Source organism: Hordeum vulgare, chromosome 1H (genome assembly GCF_904849725.1).
Source record: "Hordeum vulgare subsp. vulgare chromosome 1H, MorexV3_pseudomolecules_assembly, whole genome shotgun sequence".
Lineage (NCBI taxonomy): Eukaryota > Viridiplantae > Streptophyta > Magnoliopsida > Poales > Poaceae > Hordeum > Hordeum vulgare.
In genome coordinates, this window is record NC_058518.1 from 67,623,837 (window position 1) to 67,644,353 (window position 20,517).

At 43.3% G+C, this 20,517-nt stretch overlaps 4 protein-coding genes across 5 annotated transcripts; 3 read left to right on the forward strand and 1 right to left on the reverse strand.

The window, feature by feature from the left end:
- Nucleotides 1-1,987: 1,987 nt before the first annotated feature.
- Nucleotides 1,988-7,773, forward strand: LOC123424461 (mitogen-activated protein kinase 14). 2 transcript variants are annotated; one of them, XM_045108090.1, is made up of 10 exons: nucleotides 1,988-2,144; nucleotides 3,178-3,583; nucleotides 4,419-4,546; nucleotides 4,633-4,692; nucleotides 5,347-5,496; nucleotides 5,576-5,731; nucleotides 5,833-6,044; nucleotides 6,409-6,510; nucleotides 6,616-6,776; nucleotides 6,902-7,773. In XM_045108090.1, the coding sequence occupies exons 2-10, from the start codon at nucleotides 3,187-3,189 to the stop codon at nucleotides 7,183-7,185; spliced, it is 1,650 nt and encodes a 549-aa protein (XP_044964025.1). In that variant the 5' UTR covers nucleotides 1,988-2,144; nucleotides 3,178-3,186; the 3' UTR covers nucleotides 7,186-7,773. The 2 variants fall into 2 exon arrangements, with proteins under 2 accessions (XP_044964025.1, XP_044964018.1); XM_045108083.1 differs by lacking the exon at nucleotides 1,988-2,144 and adding an exon at nucleotides 2,488-2,661.
- Nucleotides 7,774-8,336: 563 nt separating this feature from the next.
- Nucleotides 8,337-9,111, forward strand: LOC123424480. The gene has a single exon (XM_045108101.1). It carries the CDS (start codon nucleotides 8,400-8,402, stop codon nucleotides 9,090-9,092), a length of 693 nt encoding a protein of 230 aa, XP_044964036.1. The 5' UTR covers nucleotides 8,337-8,399; the 3' UTR covers nucleotides 9,093-9,111.
- Nucleotides 9,112-14,037: 4,926 nt separating this feature from the next.
- On the forward strand, nucleotides 14,038-18,777 carry LOC123424489 (ribosome biogenesis protein NOP53). The gene is made up of 11 exons (XM_045108112.1): nucleotides 14,038-14,344; nucleotides 14,790-14,980; nucleotides 15,062-15,157; nucleotides 15,296-15,376; nucleotides 15,526-15,636; nucleotides 16,413-16,519; nucleotides 16,971-17,087; nucleotides 17,177-17,299; nucleotides 17,882-17,948; nucleotides 18,015-18,091; nucleotides 18,389-18,777. The coding sequence occupies exons 1-11, from the start codon at nucleotides 14,119-14,121 to the stop codon at nucleotides 18,405-18,407; spliced, it is 1,215 nt and encodes a 404-aa protein (XP_044964047.1). The 5' UTR covers nucleotides 14,038-14,118; the 3' UTR covers nucleotides 18,408-18,777.
- A 170-nt stretch (nucleotides 18,778-18,947) lies between these two features.
- On the reverse strand, nucleotides 18,948-19,568 carry LOC123424500 (subtilisin-chymotrypsin inhibitor-2A-like). The gene has a single exon (XM_045108123.1). The coding sequence runs from the start codon at nucleotides 19,427-19,429 to the stop codon at nucleotides 19,202-19,204; it is 228 nt and encodes a 75-aa protein (XP_044964058.1). The 5' UTR covers nucleotides 19,430-19,568; the 3' UTR covers nucleotides 18,948-19,201.
- Between the last annotated feature and the right edge of the window lie 949 nt (nucleotides 19,569-20,517).

Genomic DNA, 20,517 nt, shown 5'->3' on the forward strand with positions numbered 1-20,517 from the left:
TCAATGTTGATACTAGTTCTGTGGAGAGCATTAATGTTGTGAGTGTGGGAGTTGTTGCTAGGAATTCGTCTGGCGTAATTATCATGTCCTCGTGGGATTTTATTAGTCAGTGTGCTAGTGTCAATGAAGCTCAGCTCCGTGCCTGCCTAGAGGGTCTTTATATTGGCATTACCCTTCACCAGTCTATTATTTTCGAGGCTGATTGTGCTTTCTTCATATATTCTTTCCTTGCAAGTAAGAAGCTTCATAGATCCCCTCTCGTTGACCTAAAGAAAGAGGCTTTGAGTATTGCCAAGATGTTCCAAAATTTAAGTTGCTCAAAAATAAATCGGCGTGTCAATGAGGTGACACCTCATATTGCTAAGTTAGTTTTAGTAGTAGGTCCGACGGGTTGATGGTCAACTCTGTTCCGCCCTGCGTGGTGTATGTTGTAATGAATGATTGTAATAACCTTTTGTTTATTTAATCAATATATGGGGTGTTTAAAAAAAACTCTTTTGGGTACTTTTTTCTTGACCCCAAGCTAGAACTCTTACTTTTTTACATCGACAAATCTACTAGTCGAGTTTTAGTAGGCTCAAGCCTGCCCTCGAAAGTTAGTTCTTTTTACTGCTACTCCCAACCTGCTAGAAATTGCTTGAACCCAGAAAAGTGTCAACTTCCTTAGCCCAAACACAGATTCGTGCGTGGTCATGACTCACGAGCCAACTCACACAATGTCTCCTCATTTGGGCCAGCCTCTACGAGCCCTAGTCGCCAAAAGAAGGCGACACAACATACTAACAGGAAGCCCGCCACGCCTCCCCCACCCCACACACACACACCGAGTTCCCGAGGATGGCACCACATCGTCGTCCAGCCCGTTCGCTGCCGGATGATTATAAGTCTACATCAGATGGATTTGAAGACACTTCAGTTTTCTAACTCTAGTTTTTCATGCTCGTACTAGGTAAGTTCAATTGAGAATGGCTTGCATGCAGATATGTATTGTATTTCGATCATGATGATGGGAGTATGGTTCGTTATCATAATAACCTTACAAGCCATGGTCTTCGTCCTATCATATACAAGAAGTACATGTGCACCATGAAAGTATAGAATGATTGTCTTTATCTTATCTGTCTCGTTGTTTCTTTTGTCTAATTTATGTATTAAGGAAGGTTTGGCATCGTAACTTTTTTAGAGATATTTAACTATTCACTAGCTTGTACAGTACTCGATAAATCCCCGAATGACTTGTTTAAAATCTGATATTTAACAAAAAAGAACCAGTAACCATGTTCCGTGGAGCAATCTAGGAAATTTTGAACTTATTTGCACTACAAAATTAGAAGGCAGTGGCTATTTTCCTTCTGGTTAACTCTTCAAAACCACGTCCGACTCACCAGCACGTGTATTTCTCTTTTTTTTGGTTTGGCGACGGCTTTATGTAAACGCACCATCAATCAACCACAAACAGCAATAACAGAACACAAAACGGAGAACGGATCAATCATCGAATCGTGCCTTAACAACAACCTATAAACGATCCACTTTACTTGATACGGTGGGCAAAGCGAGTAAGACAAGAAGCTCAATCACACACACGACCCCAATCTCACTTCCCCAATTGCCATCCACACAGCCCCCTAATCACACCTCCTCCTCCTCACCAGAAAGCCAAAGACACGTCATCCTCCAACCTAATAACAAAAGTAACAAACCGTGCGAACGAGCCGTCGTCATCAATCAACAAAAATAATAATACCCGGGGCTTCTCCTCCATCCTCGCCAGCCAAACGGCACGCGAAACGGGAAAGGGGAACCGTCCTGACGGCCGCCTCTCCCCATCCGAGTGGGCCGCGCCTCCAAACCAAACGAGGCCAAGCGATTTCGTTTCCCCCTTTTTATAAAAATAAAATAAATATGATAAGCAGATAAACAGAAGCAAACCACCCGGAAATCTAGTCAGGAAATTAACACACCCCGGGATATAAATTCTGAAAGCGGAGGCCTTCTCTCTCCTGACTGCCCAGCTACCACCGCCCCCCTCCCCTCCCCTCTGTCCTCGAGCTTCGCCTTGGATCGCAGCGCAGCGCAGCTGGACGAGGACTCCTTCCCTCGGCCGCGGCCCCCTCCCCCTCGTCGCGCGCGCGAGTGAGCGAGTGAGCTCCCTTCCCCCATCCCCACGCCCCCGCTCTCCTCCTCCTCCTCCCCCCTTTCTTGCTGGATCGGGCGTGCTCGAAGATCTCGCCTTTCTCGCGCGAAAGATCCCCTCTCCTCCCGGGAGAGATCTGCCGGGAGGGCGCGGCAGGCGCGGAGGAAGCACGCCGTGCCCCCCTCTCCGTTCCGCCGAGTGCCCCTGCCGCCGGCCCCCACGCTCCAGCGCCGTGCCGGGAGTTAGTAGCAGCGTTCTTTCTTTTCTTGGAGTGGATTGGTGGTCTTCTTGGCTCGGGATCTTGGTCAGTCCGGAGCTTTTGCTCGCCGAACCGCGAAGCCGCGCTGTCCTGGCCGCAGGCTTGTTCCCCGCTGTAGAACCCGGCGGCTAGACGGATCTACTCGATTTGGAGTTTCGGTTGCTTTATTACGAGAGATTTGGAGTGCTTTTTGGTGGAAAGAACTGGCGCCGGCTGCTTGGTTTTGCAGGCCTCGCCGGTTCCTCTTGTAAACTGATGCCCGGCAGTAATGGTGCTACTGTTCAACCCTCTCAGTTCGAGCTATATGAGCCAAACTTTGTTTAAGGCCTTGACTTGAGTAGTTATGCTGTCGTCTTCATATCTTTACCCACCTCTCTGTGCGGCAGTACGCATGCTTCATGCCATCCCAACAATTCCATCGGTTGGGCAAAAAGTTTCATCTTGTTTTCGGGAACGAAAGGAATGCCCCCTAGACGTCCTCGCTGCATCATGTGGTTCTAGTGCTGTTAATTTGCTTCCAAGCAACTTTTCAGATAAAATTTGTTACTTTATGTTTCGATCATGCTATAGTTTGCGATGTATGATCTCTCCATGGAACTTGATTTCCCATGTGGTCATTTTGGCTTACTATTTGGCTAGTGTCCTTTTGTACATAGTCCTCGTCGCTTGCCAAATTATGACTCTAATATCTATTTTGAGTGTCACCATCTCACCATATCATACTAAAGAACACAAATCATCAGTGCTCAAGCTGACCCATATTCTGTTTTTTGTGACACAGACATCTCAAATGGACTTTTTTACCGAGTATGGTGAGGGGAACAGATACAAGATAGAAGAGGTTATAGGAAAGGGGAGTTATGGCGTGGTCTGCTCTGCTTTGGATACTCACACGGGTGAGAAAGTTGCTATCAAGAAGATCAATGACATCTTTGAGCATGTGTCTGATGCCACACGGATACTCCGCGAGATCAAGTTGCTTAGGCTCCTAAGACATCCCGATATTGTGGAAATTAAACATATTCTACTTCCTCCGTCGAGGAGAGAGTTCAAGGATATATACGTTGTTTTTGAACTCATGGAATCTGATTTGCACCAAGTTATAAAGGCAAATGATGACTTGACTCCGGAACATTATCAGTTTTTCTTGTATCAGTTGCTCCGGGGATTGAAATACATACATACAGGTAACTGATTTATTTTCACATCAAAGATGGTTCTTTTGCATGTTTCAACAGCTGGATGTCAGGCTCTCAATTTTTACTAATAACTGCAGCAGCCATGAATGGTCAATGTGTTTACAAGTGATACACATGTCAGTGGATAACAATACCATGTCAAATTCGAAACTATACACATGTCAGTAGCTAACGACGATGTATTGGTCATGTTGGCATTTGTGAAAAGCTTTAAAACCTTATAGTATGTTCCACAAACTTTATAGTCAAGAGAACAAATATGGACCTGTGTAGTACTTTGATACAGGTCACACAGTTTGCTATAGTGCTCAGAGAATTCTTTGGAAATCCAGATCTTTCATGTGAATTTCTTGAACTTGTGCAAACTTGCCTGAGTTGTGTGTTCTATACTTCTATTTTTAATTTTTAATCACCTAGTAACTGGTGAATGCTGTGATGAAAAGTTACTGCTAATCATTTACAGTAGCTCCCAAGCTTCTTGTGATGCTACAACAGAACTGTGGTCCTAGTGAGGATGCTATTGGTGCTGTTCTTTGTGCCAAAAGACAGCAACTAGATAGGCATACTTAACTTGTGAAGCATGTTTGAGGCTAGAGAAACTTCTGTTTAAACTTTTAAAATATAAATAACCTATTTGTGATCAAGTAGGTATTTTTCAGTTCTTTTTTTTGGCATCCCTATTGTTCACATTATTTAAACAAATGAGTATAAGTACTTTTGCTACAGATACAAATGTGGCATTAGGAGTCGATTGGCAATAATATAAAATAAGACTTAGAAAAAAATCATTTTGGCTGATGCATCTTCCAATAGCTTCTTGCAGCAAATGTATTTCATCGCGATCTCAAACCAAAGAATATCTTGGCTAATGCTGATTGTAAGCTCAAAATATGTGACTTTGGTCTTGCAAGGGTAGCTATAAGTGATACTCCAACTGCCATATTTTGGACGGTATTACAATTCCCCCTACCATGCTGCCCATTTCTTTTAGTTACTCAATATCGACAACAGCAGCTAATTTCTTATCCTGTTTTTAGGATTATATCGCAACAAGGTGGTACCGAGCACCTGAACTATGTGGATCTTTTTTCTCCAAGGTCTGTATATGTTAAATTTCATATGAATCGTGGTATCAACAGCATTTGTCATTATTTTCCCCGTCATTATTCCAATAATCTGATTTACTTTGTTTACTGTTTAAGGCTTTGTCCTATGTGACCACAAAGCAAAGTAATCTCCCCCTGGCATTTCCTTAGTAGTTCTTTTCCTACTCCCTCTGTCCCAAAATTACTGTCTAAACTTTGTCCTATCTTAAGTACTGTACAAATTTGTACTAAGCTTAAGACACTTATTTTGTGACGAAGGGAGTATTTCCTAACAGGTTATGTTCAAATATATATTAGCTATGCAAAACAATGCCAATCAGGCAGCATGGTTTAATATTAAATGTTTAAGAACACATTCCAACATCGGGCACAGTTCATGGTTTTTTTTTGTCTTCCACCCTCTAACGGATCAAATAATTTTTAATGTGCATATTGTTCTTGTGTTCATGGTAATCATAGTGCTTCAATGTCATTGATGAATAATCTTGTTTTCTGTATTTCTTTTCGTAATTAAGCTGTCAAAGAAACAAGGGCATCTCTAGTTGTAACTCAAGTACTCTTATGTCTAGGTTTGATTAATCCAGCTAAACATGTTCTGGAATATCTTGAGCGCTGTATAACATTATGTTCTTCAATACCTTGCAGTACACACCAGCAATAGATATATGGAGTATTGGATGTATATTTGCGGAACTTCTAACTGGCAAACCTCTTTTTCCTGGGAAAAATGTGGTGCATCAACTTGACATAATCACAGACCTCCTGGGAACGCCTTCTCCAGAAACAATTGCTAGGGTCAGTATGGTACTGTGGTTGGCATAAAACAACGTGTTGTTTCCAATGTAATCCTCTGATGTTTGTAGCTATCCTACAGATTCGAAATGAGAAGGCCAGGCGCTACTTGAGCAGCATGAGGCGGAAAAAGCCTGTACCGTTTACGCAGAAGTTTCCGAATGCAGATCCACTTGCATTAAATTTGTTGGAGAGAATGCTAGCATTTGATCCAAAAGACCGGCCAAGTGCTGAAGAGGTAGTTTGTTTTAGTACCATGCCTGCCGACAATTTTCCCTGTGTTTCTTCTTTACTTATAACCTTGAATACCACTAGCTAATGTATTAGGCATGTTGACAGGCTCTTGCTGATCTTTATTTCAAGAACATAGCTAGTGTGGATAGGGAGCCTTCTGCACAGCCCATCACTAAGCTTGAATTCGAGTTTGAGAGGCGAAGAATTACGAAGGACGACATAAGGGAACTCATATACAGAGAAATTCTGGAATATCATCCAAACATGCTGAGGGAATTCCTTGAGGGGGCTGAGCCAACTGGTTTCATGTACCCAAGGTGAGAACTTCTCTTTCATCATTACTTTAACATTCTTCACTAGTTTAATTCCTGAGACAATGTTGTGACATTATTTTTGCCAGCCAGTCTAGTTTTGTCTGAATTTCTAAAAAAAAATGTACCATTAATGTCTGTGCAGGTTCATGAATAAATATTAAGTGTTTATACAGACACTATTATGGTTATTTTCCTACTCTTTTGGTGACGGTGATATTGATAAATAAAGCTTGCAAAATTTGTTTTATGTTTATTGTTGATTAGGTAGTGCATACCTATTCTGTGTGTTGCTTGGAGTCAGTCAGGCACTGCATAAGATACTGACCAATTCATCGAACTAACATCGTTTGCTCTATTTGGATTTCAGTGCAGTAGATCATTTCAAAAAACAATTCACATTCCTTGAAGAGCATTATGCAAAGGGATCAACAGCAGCACCGCCTGAGAGGCAACATAATTCATTACCAAGGTAAGATATTGACTTTGCTTTGACCTGGTATGGATGGACTGATGTCACTTCTAGCCACAAATTGGACGTCTGGTTCTTGACTATCTATTTTTTTTCTGTTAACAGGCCTAGTGTTATCTTTTCGGATAACCGACCACAGGGTTCAGATAGCCGACCACAGGGTGCAGCCAACATTACCGATGACCTTTCCAGGTGTATAATCAGAGATAATACACAAAAGCCACGCAGAGATACTGCTTCAGTTGGTGCAAACAGAGTTCCTCAAGGTAAGCACCTGGGCCATCCAATACTTACTTTTGAATCTGCAAACAAGCCTGCATGACTGTATCACTAACTGTATCTATCGGGCCTCTAACTCAAGACTAACTTGATACATCACTTCATCATACAGGTGCTGCTGTCGCAAGACCTGGTAAAGTGGTTGGTTCGGCACTTCGTTATGGTAACTGTTCAACATCTGGTACTGAGCAATATGAACAGCGAAGGGTTATCACAGGCCAAGGAATTGTTCCAAACGGCGTTCCTTCAGGCAGCTCATACCCTAGAAGAAATAACACCTGCAAGAGCGAAACAGGTGAAGCTGAAAGGATCGACGTGAGCCAAGCTGGGCCACCAAAGCCATATACAGGAAATAAACTACCTGCAACCGTGGATGGCCGCAACGGGCACTGGTAGACTTCTCTTCCAATGTCAGAAAATCCTTGTCACTGGATCAGGAAGGGTTACTCATTCCAAGGGCACACCTTCAAACATGGCATTCTGTACAGAGTTATATTATCTGTCACGCTTACATCTCCCGGAGACGATAGAACCGCATGCTAAGTCGTTGCGGCAGGCTAGTCTCCTGTTAAGCTCAAACTCTGCTCTGGTTACCTGCAATTGGGTAGATCCAGTTCAGCTGTTCAACAAGTATAACCAAAAACTGAAGCTTCGAGCGGCATTCGCGACAAGGGACTGTTACTGACCTTACTGATGGTGTTCCTCAATTTGTTTTTTCAAGCTGGTGGTCCTGAGGGAGGTTCTGAGAGCCCACTGTACACTATCTAATGTTGTAACACGGAGTTGATTAATTGACTTTAAAGTATGTTCTTGTTGCTTGTAGTCTGTCATCCAGCTGTAGTATTGAACTATTGAACACTGCTATTTCTGATAACACATTATTTGGACCCTGCTCGCTATTGAAACCCCCAGGTTTTTTGTGCGGAATTTGTAATAATGTATGCAGTAATTTAGTAGCCCGAGTAAAAACGGAGTTGCGACCGATGTTTCTTGAATTGCACAACATGTTTGCTGTCCTGTCTTTCAAGAAATTAGAAATTAACTAGTGCCTCGTTTCTAGCATGTCAAGTAGAAGCTTTCCTGGTTACCGATGCTTTGGAGTTTGGCCCATCTCTCCAATTCCATTAATCTGTAGTGTGTTTTAATGCATTTTTTTCCTTTGTACTCCCTACGTCCCATAATATAAGAACATGTAGTGTTAAAAATGTTATTGTATTACGGGACGGAGGGAGTAGAATTCATTTGAAATTCATGTGTTTAAAGTATGAACTGCATATTACCAGAAAAAAAAACTGTTTGGCAACATATGAGCAATCACTAAGGTGTCACTTGGTCGCAGCAAATTGTCGTGTGTACCTAGGATGGGAGCAAACATTTACATCATAGGAAAAACACTTGCATAACAAAAACGCAAGAGTCACTTACACTGCTGGTGTCACAAGTTAGCATGAATGTTCACTTTGATGCTACAAGTTGTGGGTGGATGAGAAAAGAGAGTTACTGAGCCCCCGTCGGCCCCCGCGTCGCTCCCTGGGGCGACTCGGGCGGCGAAACCCTAGCCGCCACCCAAGCCCCCTCCTTCCCCTCCCTCCCCTCGCCGCCGCCGGAGGATGCTGGTGGGCGAAGCCCTCGTCGGTGGACGGCGGTGGCGGGGCCCTTGTTCGCATGCTCGCGCGCTGGAGCGGTGGGAACGTGCTCGCGCGCTGGGGCGTGTGGTGGCGCGCCGGAAAGCTGTCCGCGTGCAGGAGAGGTCGAGATGGCGCGGTGCGTGTGCGCGGAGGCGCTGCTACGGCGGTTGCCGGCCGCTGCAACGAGCGGCAGAGCTGGGGGCGCCCAGATCTGGGCCGTGCGGGCCCGCCTTGGCCCGAGTCAACCACTCTGCCCCCACCCACCCTTCTCCCTCCTCCCACCCCTCCCAGCCGCCGCCGGTGGTTGCCGCTGGGTTGTGCACGCGCGCGGTGACCCTGACGGTTGTTGCGATGATGTGCCACGGCGAATCCCGGCGGCGGAGGCTGCGGGCCGGCGCGGTGCAGGTGATCGTTGTCGCCTCCTGGACGCGCTCCCGGTGGTGGCCGGCCTGTTGGCGCTGCGCTGGCCGGTGCCCAAACCTGCGACTATCGACGTTCCTAGGCTTCCCGATCCATGTGCTTCCATCTTCTCCAACGTTCTTCGTCATGTCCGGTCTGCATCTGCATCTGAGGTCCTTGCTCATGGGTCGGGGCGAAATCCCCGCGCAGCGTCGGCCTGCGCTGTCAACGGCGACGCCCGAGGGTGCCGTCACCTCCTTGGAGGCGTTGGCATGACCCTTGACCGGACCTCCTCCTCAAGCATCGGGAGAAATCCTAGGTCCGGCCTCCTGGACCGGGCAGTGGCGGCGTCTCAACGTCGTTACCCTCTTGAGGGCGCTACTTTGGTTGCAAGCGGAGTACTTGATGCGGCAGATGGTGGCTGGTGATGCACCGTTGGCGTAGACGGCTGAACAGGGAGCAGGTTGTTTGCCAGCGCCGGCCCTCCCCCAACGATTGCTACACCAGTTCCAATCAGGCCCTGCCTTTCACCCGCCGATCCTAGGCACATGGGTGTGAGGTACGTTGGCCTGGGCAGTCCTGGAGCTGCAATTGTTCCTAGAGGTGTCTTGCAATGGCGGCAGGGCGAGGCCTAATATCGTTGTGTGTCTGTAGCTGAGGGCACCTCCTTACCTAGTTGTAGTCGCTTGGTGAGGACGGTCGTGTGTGTGTGTGTGTGTGTCTGTGTGTGTGTCCCTCCTTTCTCGAGGTTGTACCCCCGATGTCTTCTTCCTGTTCAATGCAATGAAACGCAAATTCTTTTGCGTTTTCTCGAAAAAAAATGCTACAAGTTGTGGAGTAGATCAAATTGGTGAAAAAACTTGGCTTGATTGTGCATGTACGGTGCTTTTCTCAGTTTGATACGAACCATGCACTAACTAAGCAAGCCAGCATGGCATGAGCTTTTACCCAAACCGCCTTCAGTTAACAAGGGTCAAAATCTTCAGTTAGCAAGTGCCGAAAATTTTAGTTAATAAGTGTCGAAAAATTCAGTTAGCAAGTGTCGAAAAATCCAATTAACAACTGTCTAAAATTCAGATGTGAAACACCACTGAACATGACATATATATGCATAGCTGCTAAACAAATTAAGTGATACATTTGATCATTTCATCACGTACTGCTAAAACTGTTGCATCTTGAATAATTTTTGTGAGAAACTCCACAGCAAGGTTTGTATCAGAAAGTGCACAATAAGAGTCAATACTAAATGAAGTAAAATTTCAGAAAAAAATCAATTTCAGAGAAACCATATAGTGCACATTAAGAGATTCCAACACTGGTCATCTTCAAAAGCATATAACAAACTCATACATGTTCATTTAAACATCCAAGCAAAACATATGTTCAGCTCATGACATGTTTCATCTTAAGCAAAGAGGTAATTTAGTTATAAGAATGTAGATTACAAAAGTACATACATGAACTTGATTGCATTTCAGTTCATTCATGAACTAATTAGATATGCAGCTTGGTCTATAAGGCCTGAAAATCATCAGGCCACTCCTCTTGACGTGCATTTTGTGTCACTGGGAACTCTTCAGCTTGCACATATGATCTTGGTTCATCTGGTGGAAACATGATGTTCCACAACCTAGCTCCTGGTCCTGTCCTTCCTCCAGTGTTACCTCTCCCGGTCCCTCTGCCACTATCTATCCCAGTCGCTCTCACATTTCCTCTCCATACTCCTCTCCCAGGCACTCTGCCTACTCCCACGACATTTCCCCTTCTTGTTTTAGTTGGTCTCTTCTTTCTCCCTCTTGCATTTTGAGTTGCCTGGTAGCTTGCTTTCGTAACATCTTCAGGAATGTCTTATGTCACTCCTCTTTTTCTAACACTGCATGTTGCCATAGCAGTTGTAACCCTGGGAGGAGGTATGGTATCTCTAGCATTTGTAACAAAAGCAGATTCTAGAAGAGGTCCAAGATCCATAACTGTATAGAGTCACTATCACAATTGTCAAACCAATCAATTTCATAGTCCACGTAGGTCATGTTGCTGCCAGCTCCATAGGAAAATCCCTTGTGATGAATCTCAACAGTGAACAGTCCATCAAAATCACCTACAATGCATGTAGCGCCAAAATATTTCAGATAAACATGCACAAGCATATTCAGTTAACAATGAGCACTCCATTATAATTAGTATTCAGTTCAAAAAATATAGTGCAAAGAGCTAGTTTCCAGTCATGTTAAAGCTGAACAGAGCACAACCTACATAGTGTGTTCACCCATATTCAGTTAACTTGTTTAAATATTCAGTTAACAATTGTGCAAATCTTCAGTTAACAAATGTTGAAAAAATTCACTTAACAAATGTAAAGAAAAAACAGCCTACCACCCTGAAGTTGATCGCCCGCCGCGCACCGAACATGTCGACAATGGCAAAGAACGCAACAGCCACCACCGACCCCGACGACGAGGTCGAACACGACTTATCTCCGCTCCTCCTCGTCCACGTGAGCAGCGGGCGGGGCTCCATTGTCGAAGCCGCAAGTTAACAAGTGTTAATTTTTTTAATTAACTAGCGTCGAAAAAAATCAGTTAACAAGTGTCGATAAATTCAGTTACGTAATGTAAAAAACATTCAATTAACTAGTGTCCATATCTTCAGTTAACAACTGTCGAAAAGTTTAGATAAGTGAAACTGTGAAATCATATGGATTGTGCGCACTACATATGACTTTGTAGGGAGATATCATTGCAAGACTTTTAGCATCACGCCATCTAATGTTAATTGTCATTGAACCATATACAGGTCCGTACACACTACATGTACATGGCTGCCTATGAGAGACGAGGGGATGTGTATGGAGAAAGTGTAAGCCGTGCTCACCGTATACAGGGCCTGTCTCGCCGGGAGCTTGCCGGCAGGGCTCCATCATCGATGCCGCTAGTCAACGACACCCTCCAGATCGTCGCCGTCACGGTCTTCACATGATCGAGGGGAGAGAAATAAGACGAGAAATCGAGGCAAGAGAAATATGTCAGAACCGTAAAAAAAACGCCACCCTGTACAGCCAAGCCGGGCTTATTTGTAAAAGCTCATGCCACGCTGGCCACGCCGTCTTGCTTAGTCTGGTTGGTATGAAACTGAAAAAACCACCATACATGCATAATCGAGCCAAGTTAATTCACTACTTTGATGTATCCCACAACTTATAGCATCAAAGTGAACATTCATGCCAACTTGTAACACCAGCAGTGGAATTGACTCAAAACGCAATGTTTGAAGTAGACACCATAAAATCATTGCAAAACGTCTCATCCCCTGCATAACAAAAACACAATGTTTGAAGTAGACACCATGAAGTCACTGCAACACGTTTCACCCCGAGTTTGCAACGTGTCAAGAAAACACATAAATTTAAAAAAATGCAAATCACTAACCTTATTTTTAAGAGTGTGCTACGCGTCGGGTCGATGAATCTTTTTAAAAGATCCGTCTAGTACAAAGCCATCAGATTTGACACGATCTTGTGGTTAAGCATCGTTCACACTTTTCCAACACAAGTCGTGTTGCGAGAAGCATTTTGCAATTTTCGATTTTTTTCCGTAACAGAGGTCTTGTTACAGATATTTTTTATAACAGAGGTATTGTTGCAGATTTATTTTTTGTAACATAAGTCTTGTTGTATAAGACGTCCGAGATGAGATCACATGGCTAGTCACGGCTAGCAAAAACGGATGTGAACTATGCAGTTGGATCAGATGGAATCCAATGGCTACGCCCACCGCTGCACGTGATCAGTCGGTTAACCAGAATGATTTTCCTTATTTTTAGAATCAACTTTACTGATTGAGCTCGTCGACAACGAATCCAACTCGCCAAAGCCTCGTCGAATCTGATACCCTCGTTCCACCATCTTCCCCGGGCTTGGCACGGTGAAAATCTCGAATCTAAGCTGCATCGTGGTCGTGTCCGTTGTGATACAGTGAGCTCCAAGGACCACCATCCGCGAGGTTGGGAGGACAGCAACGAGGGAGCGGAGTTGGCAGATTAAGATGGATGTGCAGCAATAGTGGAGCCGCAAGAGGAAACACAAAATCAACAATGACAATTTGTCGGTGTACGAGAGAGGTGACACGTGGAAGGAAAGAAAGAAAGCCGTTTGTGTGAACGAGCGACGTGACCCAACTGATCCATTCACTCGATCAGTCGGCGGACGCAGACCATCTATAACATTGCAGTTGCATCTAATCGTTTTTCAACATTTGGTTCCAAGTGTTTTCAAAATAAATGCATGATGTTTTTCCCCTTCTAAGGCCACCTTTGATTCACATGGTTCTAAAGAAATGCATGAAAGGAAAAACGAAGAATTGAATAGAAATGCATGTATAAAACAAAGGACTGAAAAAACATAAGAATTTTGCACACTTGGATGCCTAGCTTACAGGAACAGGGAAAAACACCGGTATCCTAACAAATGTCTAGCCAAAACAAACTCAAACCACATGGAAAGGTATAATTAGCATGCCCCTATATAACACTAAGGAACTTAATCTTGTTCTTCATGCGATAGAAATATGAAAAAAAGGTCCAAGTGAATTATAGAATTCCTGCATTCTTCCTTTGATACTGAGATCGAAGGAAAATTTCTTTCATTTTCTTTGCTATATACTGTATCTTTTATTTTTAAATAGCTATTTTTCTACACATGCAAGTATGTTACATGAACAACTCATGAATGTAAGTCATAATATTTTTTATTACTCTATGCATGCAAGGATCACATTATTAATCCATGCATGTTACTCTTAAGCTGCTTTTTGCATTAGATTTTGTATTGATAATATATGTAGTTCACATTCACATTTTTGTTAAAAATGACATTCTTTTTAATGCATTTTTTAACATTTTTTCATTTGTGAGCTTACATACTTTTTTATAAGTTGTAGATGTTTTTTACAACTTTCATGATTCTTTTAGCAAGTTTTCCACAGCAACGCGTCGGGCATTATCTAGTTCCTTTAAACCAAAGGCTTAAATAGTGTCATCGTAAGAAATTCTCCTTTCTTTTATGGAAAAACCATAAGAAAATTTTCTACTGCTACGTGTTTCCTTCATTTTCAATGTGAACAAAAGGGTGCCTCACAGAGCCGGGCCCGCAGCCCAGGGACCCCACCTGGCAGAACACCAGCCCTCTCCAAATAACCCAACCCGACGAAGGCCAGAAACCCTAATAACTTCCCCGCCTCCCTCCAAGACCCCTCCCGCTTCCCCGAGGCGGCGGCGCGAGCGAGCGAGCGAGCAACCGGCGGCGATGGGGAAGGCGTCGAAGAGCTCGCGGAAAGGGAAGAAGGCGTGGCGCTCCAACATCAGCACCGACGACATCGACGAGTTCTACGAGAAGCAGACGCGCGACGCCCACGCCGGCGCCGCCGCCATCCCCTCCATCCCGTCCGACTCCCTCTTCTTCGTCGACAAGCCCGCCTCCGCCTCCGCGTCCACCTCCTCCGCCGCCAACGCCTCGGACCCGGCCCCAAAAGGTCAGTCAGCCAGTCAACTCTGTGCTTCTGCGTCTCTCGACGTTAGTCTGAGGTTTGGCGATCTAGCTCCGGGCTAGGATTGAGGCATCAGTCCCGAATTCGAGGGTAAATTTGTGATGCTAGAGTGCAGTGACATGAAAAATGCTGATCATTTATGATTTTGTTAGTTTGTTAGCCTAGTTACCAGTCTTGTAGCTACTCCTTTCAATGTTAAGCACTTCGTACTTGGTATCCATGATGGAGCTGTTACATCAGTTTCCTATTGGGGCTAAATGTCCGCATCACTGCATGATATGTTCGATGTACCGTATTGTAGAAGTTGCAATGTTCAACAAGCGGCGAAACATCGCCCAAATCGCTATTTCTATTGCTGCATATGTCTTACAGTGGTTATACTGCTAATGCATCTGGTGGCGTGGCGCTGAACTTTTGTTGTTGTTTGTAGATGTCCCTGTCAAAAGGAAGATTGAAAAAAACAGGGAGAAGGTCCTTCACCATGAGAGCGTGTTGAAGCGGAACCCTTATATACAGCCAATTCCATCTTCTTTGATGTCAAAGAAGGACAAGAAGAAGTTCAAGAAGCACGCAAAGAAAAAGCAACTGCAGGAGTCACGGGAAGAAAAAAGTGTTCCCATGGTATTAACCGTTGGAGAGTTGTGCAACTTCCTTTCTCTTTGAGGCCCAGCTTGCTAATTGCTGGATTTATTTCGTTTACAGGAAGAGGATTCAACTGAGACGAACCTCGACATCTGGGGTGGAGATGCTAAAGGGGCAACTTTGCCCAAAAAGGGAATGAAAAGGCTTAATAAAAATGTAAGTCTGAATGTGTACAGCTTGCAGTCATAATTGTGCCAATTTACAAACATATTTTCGTGCCAAATGCTGCATCTGGTAGTTTCTGCGTTTCAGTCGGGCTTAAAATGTCCAGCTTTAATGGATTACTTCTTGCAGAGGTCTACCACATCTGTGATTCCTGCGGTTGAAGTTGAGCCTCAAGGATGTTCGTTTAATCCTCCACATGAAGCCCATCAAGTATGCGCTTGAAGATATGTTCTAAGTTCAGGATATTTGTATTTGTAGTATTATCCACTTCTTAATTGCTAAAATCTTTGGCTGTTGGATTTGTGGGAGCTTTTAGTAATAAGTTCTTTTACTCATGTTGTTTGTATTGGTGTTTGTAGGATGCTCTTGCTCTAGCCGTTGCTGATGAAATGCGCAAGATCTACACGAAAGAGTTAGGCCCCACACCAGTGCCACTTACTGTTCTTGGTCAAGCAGTAGCTGAAGAAGACGTAAGTTCTACGACCCGTCTTACACATAGCTCCTCCAGGAGATAACTGGAATTTGGACAATGTCCCAACCTTCTATTTGAAGCCATATCTGCTTTTGAATACTTTCTCACTCGTTATATTGGTATATTGCTTCTGATGAACATAGACACGGTATGATTTTTTTAGAGAGTTAGGTTCCAAGGAAGAGGCCTTCGTATTCTCGGAGGTCTACCTTGCACCAAGTAGTATGACGAAGGTTGTCATCGGGGCACGATTAACATTAGTATACAGGCTGAGATAATTCATCTAGTATTTAAGGTGCTATCTCAGTGTCTACTTCCTTCTGAGATTTTTCATTCTAGTCTATAGAGGTGTTTGGTAAGTATGTCATGAAATGACAAGTTGTCCGATCCACATATATGCATACCCAGGATCATGCCATCTAGGCTGCAACGAGCTATGTAAGCAATTTAACGTGAATTCTGTTAATGGATATATATTTTTTGAATTAAATTTGTTTAACTATACAAGAAATGCACAAATCTTATTTATAAGAATATTGAAAACGAGACATCAATAGAAGATGCACAAATTCATTTTTGGAAGTTATGTTCTGCAAATCATATGACCTGTGTATATGTTGGAATTTTATCCTTATTTTATCAAAACCACTTCGGAGTACTTGTCAGCTGCTAACTTTAGTCTCGGAACAGTATAGTATCGTTCCATGCTGTATTATTGAATTGTGTTCTTGTAATTTGACATGCTTATCCTTTTTTCTTTCAACTGGCCTGCAGAAATTTTTTCTTGATGCTGCTGATGATGGAGATGCTGCTGCTGATGGAGATGTAGATGCTGCAGAAGGCGATGGAGACCAGGACGCTGACTCTCTAACTGGAGAGAGGTTACAGTCTGACTATGTTATGAAAAATTTATAGTTATTAAGAAGTAAAGCTGTACCATTTTGGCTTCAGTACATCATACTTCTATTCTGACGGCTTGTGTGAGTAGTACATCCTAATGATGGTTGAAGCTTAGTGTCACACCGCCATTCACTATATTTGAGATGTTCATATATTCTGCTAAATGAGTTAGTTTTTCAGAAAGTTGGGTGCTGCTAAGTGTTATCTTATTCTTCCACTGGTAGCATTAGAAAGCTAGCAGTGTCCAGCAGCAGGATTGCAGCTCGCATTTAGAAGCCGACTGGAAGATTTTGTGCTTTTTTGAACATTCTGTTTTGACATTTCAAGTTGATTGCTTTAGTGTCAATTTGCAAAATATTATTTGAATAGCTGTTGTGGCCAGTTTATCTTTATAGATTATATTTTTTAATTGTATGATTTATTATTTTTCAGGAAGAAAACAAAAAGAGTTACGAGAGTGGAACTGAACAAAAGGGCTCGTCGTAAAGAGAGGTTAAGGACAGAAGCAGATGCAAAGAAACTGGAAGTTCTTTCAAAGCAAATAGATAGGCAGGTTTCGCATTCCTGTGTCATCAAGCTCCCAAGAATGGTCCCCCTTTAGCTGTCTGCTTACAATATTTTTGCTATTGTTTTTGCAGCTTGCCAAATATATTAGAGGAGATAGCGAAAGAGGACAAGGAAAAGGAGTTAAAACACACAAGGCGAACTGTGGCTAAGCAGGAAAGACTCAAGTCAGCCCCACATCGTCTGGGTAGACACAAGTACATTTCTAACACGGATTTGATTCTTGTGTCTTGAATAGACTTGATAACAGTGGCTATGCTTCTCTTGAGTTTTTTCTGGGGAAAATGACTTTGAGATTTCGGAAATCTTAGTTTATATCATCAAACAGTAGGTTATTGGTTCACATTCAAGTTAGTAGCCAAATGTTTCCAGAAGACTCAGTAGTAGTTCATTTTTCGTTTTCTTAATGAAGGTGATATTATTTCATTCAAGAAAGCTCTCTTTCTGGTATTGTGCATCTAAATAATTGCTCGTCTTGTATCTTATGACAGTTTTTTTTTGCAAACAGTTACAAGTCTGGACTACATATCTTAGTTTGCTATTTTCATGAAACTTATGATTGACAGCGTAATCTGTTTTGCTTTGGTAGAGGTTTAAATTATAATTAATCTGCTCATTGAGTCTTTGTATTTACCACACGTTCCATGCTGTAAAATTTGATGCTGTTACTATTTTTTTTGGGGGTATATTTTTTGAAGTATATTTTTTTCTGCACATGGTGTCATATTTGACGAGGAATATTTGATTTTCCAACAATAATTAAAATATGAATTCAACAGGTTTGAACCTGCTCCCGTTCAAGTTCTGTTGACAGAGGAGATTAGTGGTTCGCTCAGAAAGCTGAAGGTAAGATTTTCTTGTTTTGTTGATGTCTAGAACTCTGTAGGGGCTAACTGCTATATCTTTGTGCAGGGGTGCTGCAATCTAGCGAGGGATCGCTATAAGAGCATTGAAAAACGTGGCATACTTGCACCAAACAAGAAATTAAGGTCTGTCTTTCTTTGCTAGTCTTGCATGTAATTTATTGAAAGTTGCAGTAGCTTTGCTGATTACAAAGTATTGGCAAGCACTGTTATCTCCTTTGGTTTGCCTGAAGGACAAAACAACTGATTAGAAAGCTTGAGCGACCTTTCTTGTTATCATGTCCATTTGTTAGCTCTAGGTCTAAAATGCCCCGCACTCCATTTTTTAAGCATAACCATATGTTCCCCTTCTCTTTATTATGCAACAAGCTAGTACAGTACTTCGCAAAAGATGTGCTGACACAGTTATTTGTCCATGAGCAGCAAGCGCCCTCGCCGCTAAATGCAGGGTGCATGTTCCAACACGGCGAGGAACATGGCAATCTCGCTGGGAAGTCCAAAACGACTTGAATTGATGGAGTAGACCAGTGCTGACAATGCGATGGAAAATGTAGTTCTACAAATAGACTGGAGGCCAGCACAATTTTGCCTTGTTAGTATTGATGAGGGAGTTAAAAGAGTCGCATCGCTTGAATGTTCCCGCATGTCTTGCCCGAAAATGGCCTTGGTGCCATTCGGGCAGATTTCGTACATCAGACTTGCTATCTCTGTATCGACTGTAATAGATAATTATGTTCTGAGCGAAAGTATATCAACTCATAGTTGTTGCCAACTGCTCTTTGACGTTGGTGACACAAAAATGTCAAAATCCATATGCCTTCGCCTCGTGTCTAACTTCAATACGAGTTGTGTTGATAAACTGATATACCTCGTGAACATCTTTATGAATGCATATTCAATCATGATTTTTAGGGTATACTATGACTCATCAGCTAAGTCAGTGGTCAATATTAGAAGAGAAAAATGACGAGGGAATGTAAACTGGAAGAGAAGCTGTATTTGATTGTTTCTGGATCATGATCAAGTACAATGCATTGCCCTTGCAGTCAGGTGCAAATTCAATGTGTCCAGCATTACATGTCTTGAACTGAAGCTCACAAATAAACATTGAACAATAGGGTAGCACATACATGAAATCAACTTGCAAGATGGTCACAGTTTATGAATTTATTTCATGAGCGAGGAGCAAACACGAGACGAACATGTAGAGCTACAGCTATAACCGTACCTCCCTAGCTAGCCAGGCTGGGGGGTGAGGACGACGGTCACCACGCTGGCGATGGTGCCGACGAAGACGCGGACGCGGTTTAGCCTGAGGTCCTGCTGCACCCCCATCCCGAAAGGCACCAAGATCACGTCGGCGTCAGGCTTGTCCTTGAGGATGACGGCCTTGGCCTCATCGGCCGGCAGCCCGACCACCTCCGGCCACGACGCCTTCTTGCAGCCGTTGCCCGTGGAGCTCATCGTCGCACGCACGGCACCACCGCGATCGGACAATCGATAACTGACTGGAGTACCAGGTTGTAGCAATGATCAAAGGGTTGCAGTTGACCTTGAGCTAACCTTGGCTCTTTTGGATATAGTCGCCGGGAGCGCGCGCGCGTGTTGGGGGGGGGGGGGGGGGGGGGAGCAAATCAGTCAAATATACAGGTACATGGTTCATGTTTCGTCGATCATTGGAGGAGAGATCAAAGTGGTGTCAGATCTGGAGTTCGATGACATGTCCAGACGATAATGATTTTGCTTCTGTCAAACTACTTTGGAGGTCCGTAAAGCTGGTGATCAGCGATGGAGCAGCGTCGAGTTCGGGTAAAGAGGTGATCTGACTTCTTTTCTTTGGTATTCGCTTTGGTGGTGTTCAAAGAGAGGGACTTGCGATGATATTTTATATATTTTTTCAGTTTTATAAGATCGATGTTTACGTGTCTTGTAACTTGATCTTATTCTATAAATGAGATACATATTATCATGTAAAAAAGCAAGTCAGACAAGCAGCCTAAACAATTAGTTAGGTCTTAAAGCTATTTTTAAAAGCTAATTAGGGCATAGTATAATTCTAACAAGCAACCTAGGCAGTTAATTAGGGCTTGCTACTAGTCGTATATACAGCTCATGCTCACCTGACCACATGCTGGCTTACACGAACTGACGTGCTACACCTCGCGGGTCAACTATCTCCAACTGGCCTTAGCAAAGTTGTTTTTTAAGAACCAAACATTGTATCGATGCATCAAACTATTTTTTTATTGATGCATCAAAACTTGACGGCTTTTCCTGCAAAATGCTTCATATTTTTTGGGATTCATATCCCTTAGAGAATTTCTAACCGATCCCTAAAAGGTCATAAAAGAGTATTTTTTTTGGTTTATTCCCTTACGACGGACCTAGCCGATCCCCAAAAACGTTAAGGGATACTTTCTTTTACTCCAACTTCCTATTCCCCTCAAAACTTCTCAGATTTGGGTTTGAGCTTATGAGGGTGAAGCCTTTTGACATAAGCGTCGCAACCTCAACCTTTAAGAAACGACAACCTAGGTTTCTTGTCAAATCAT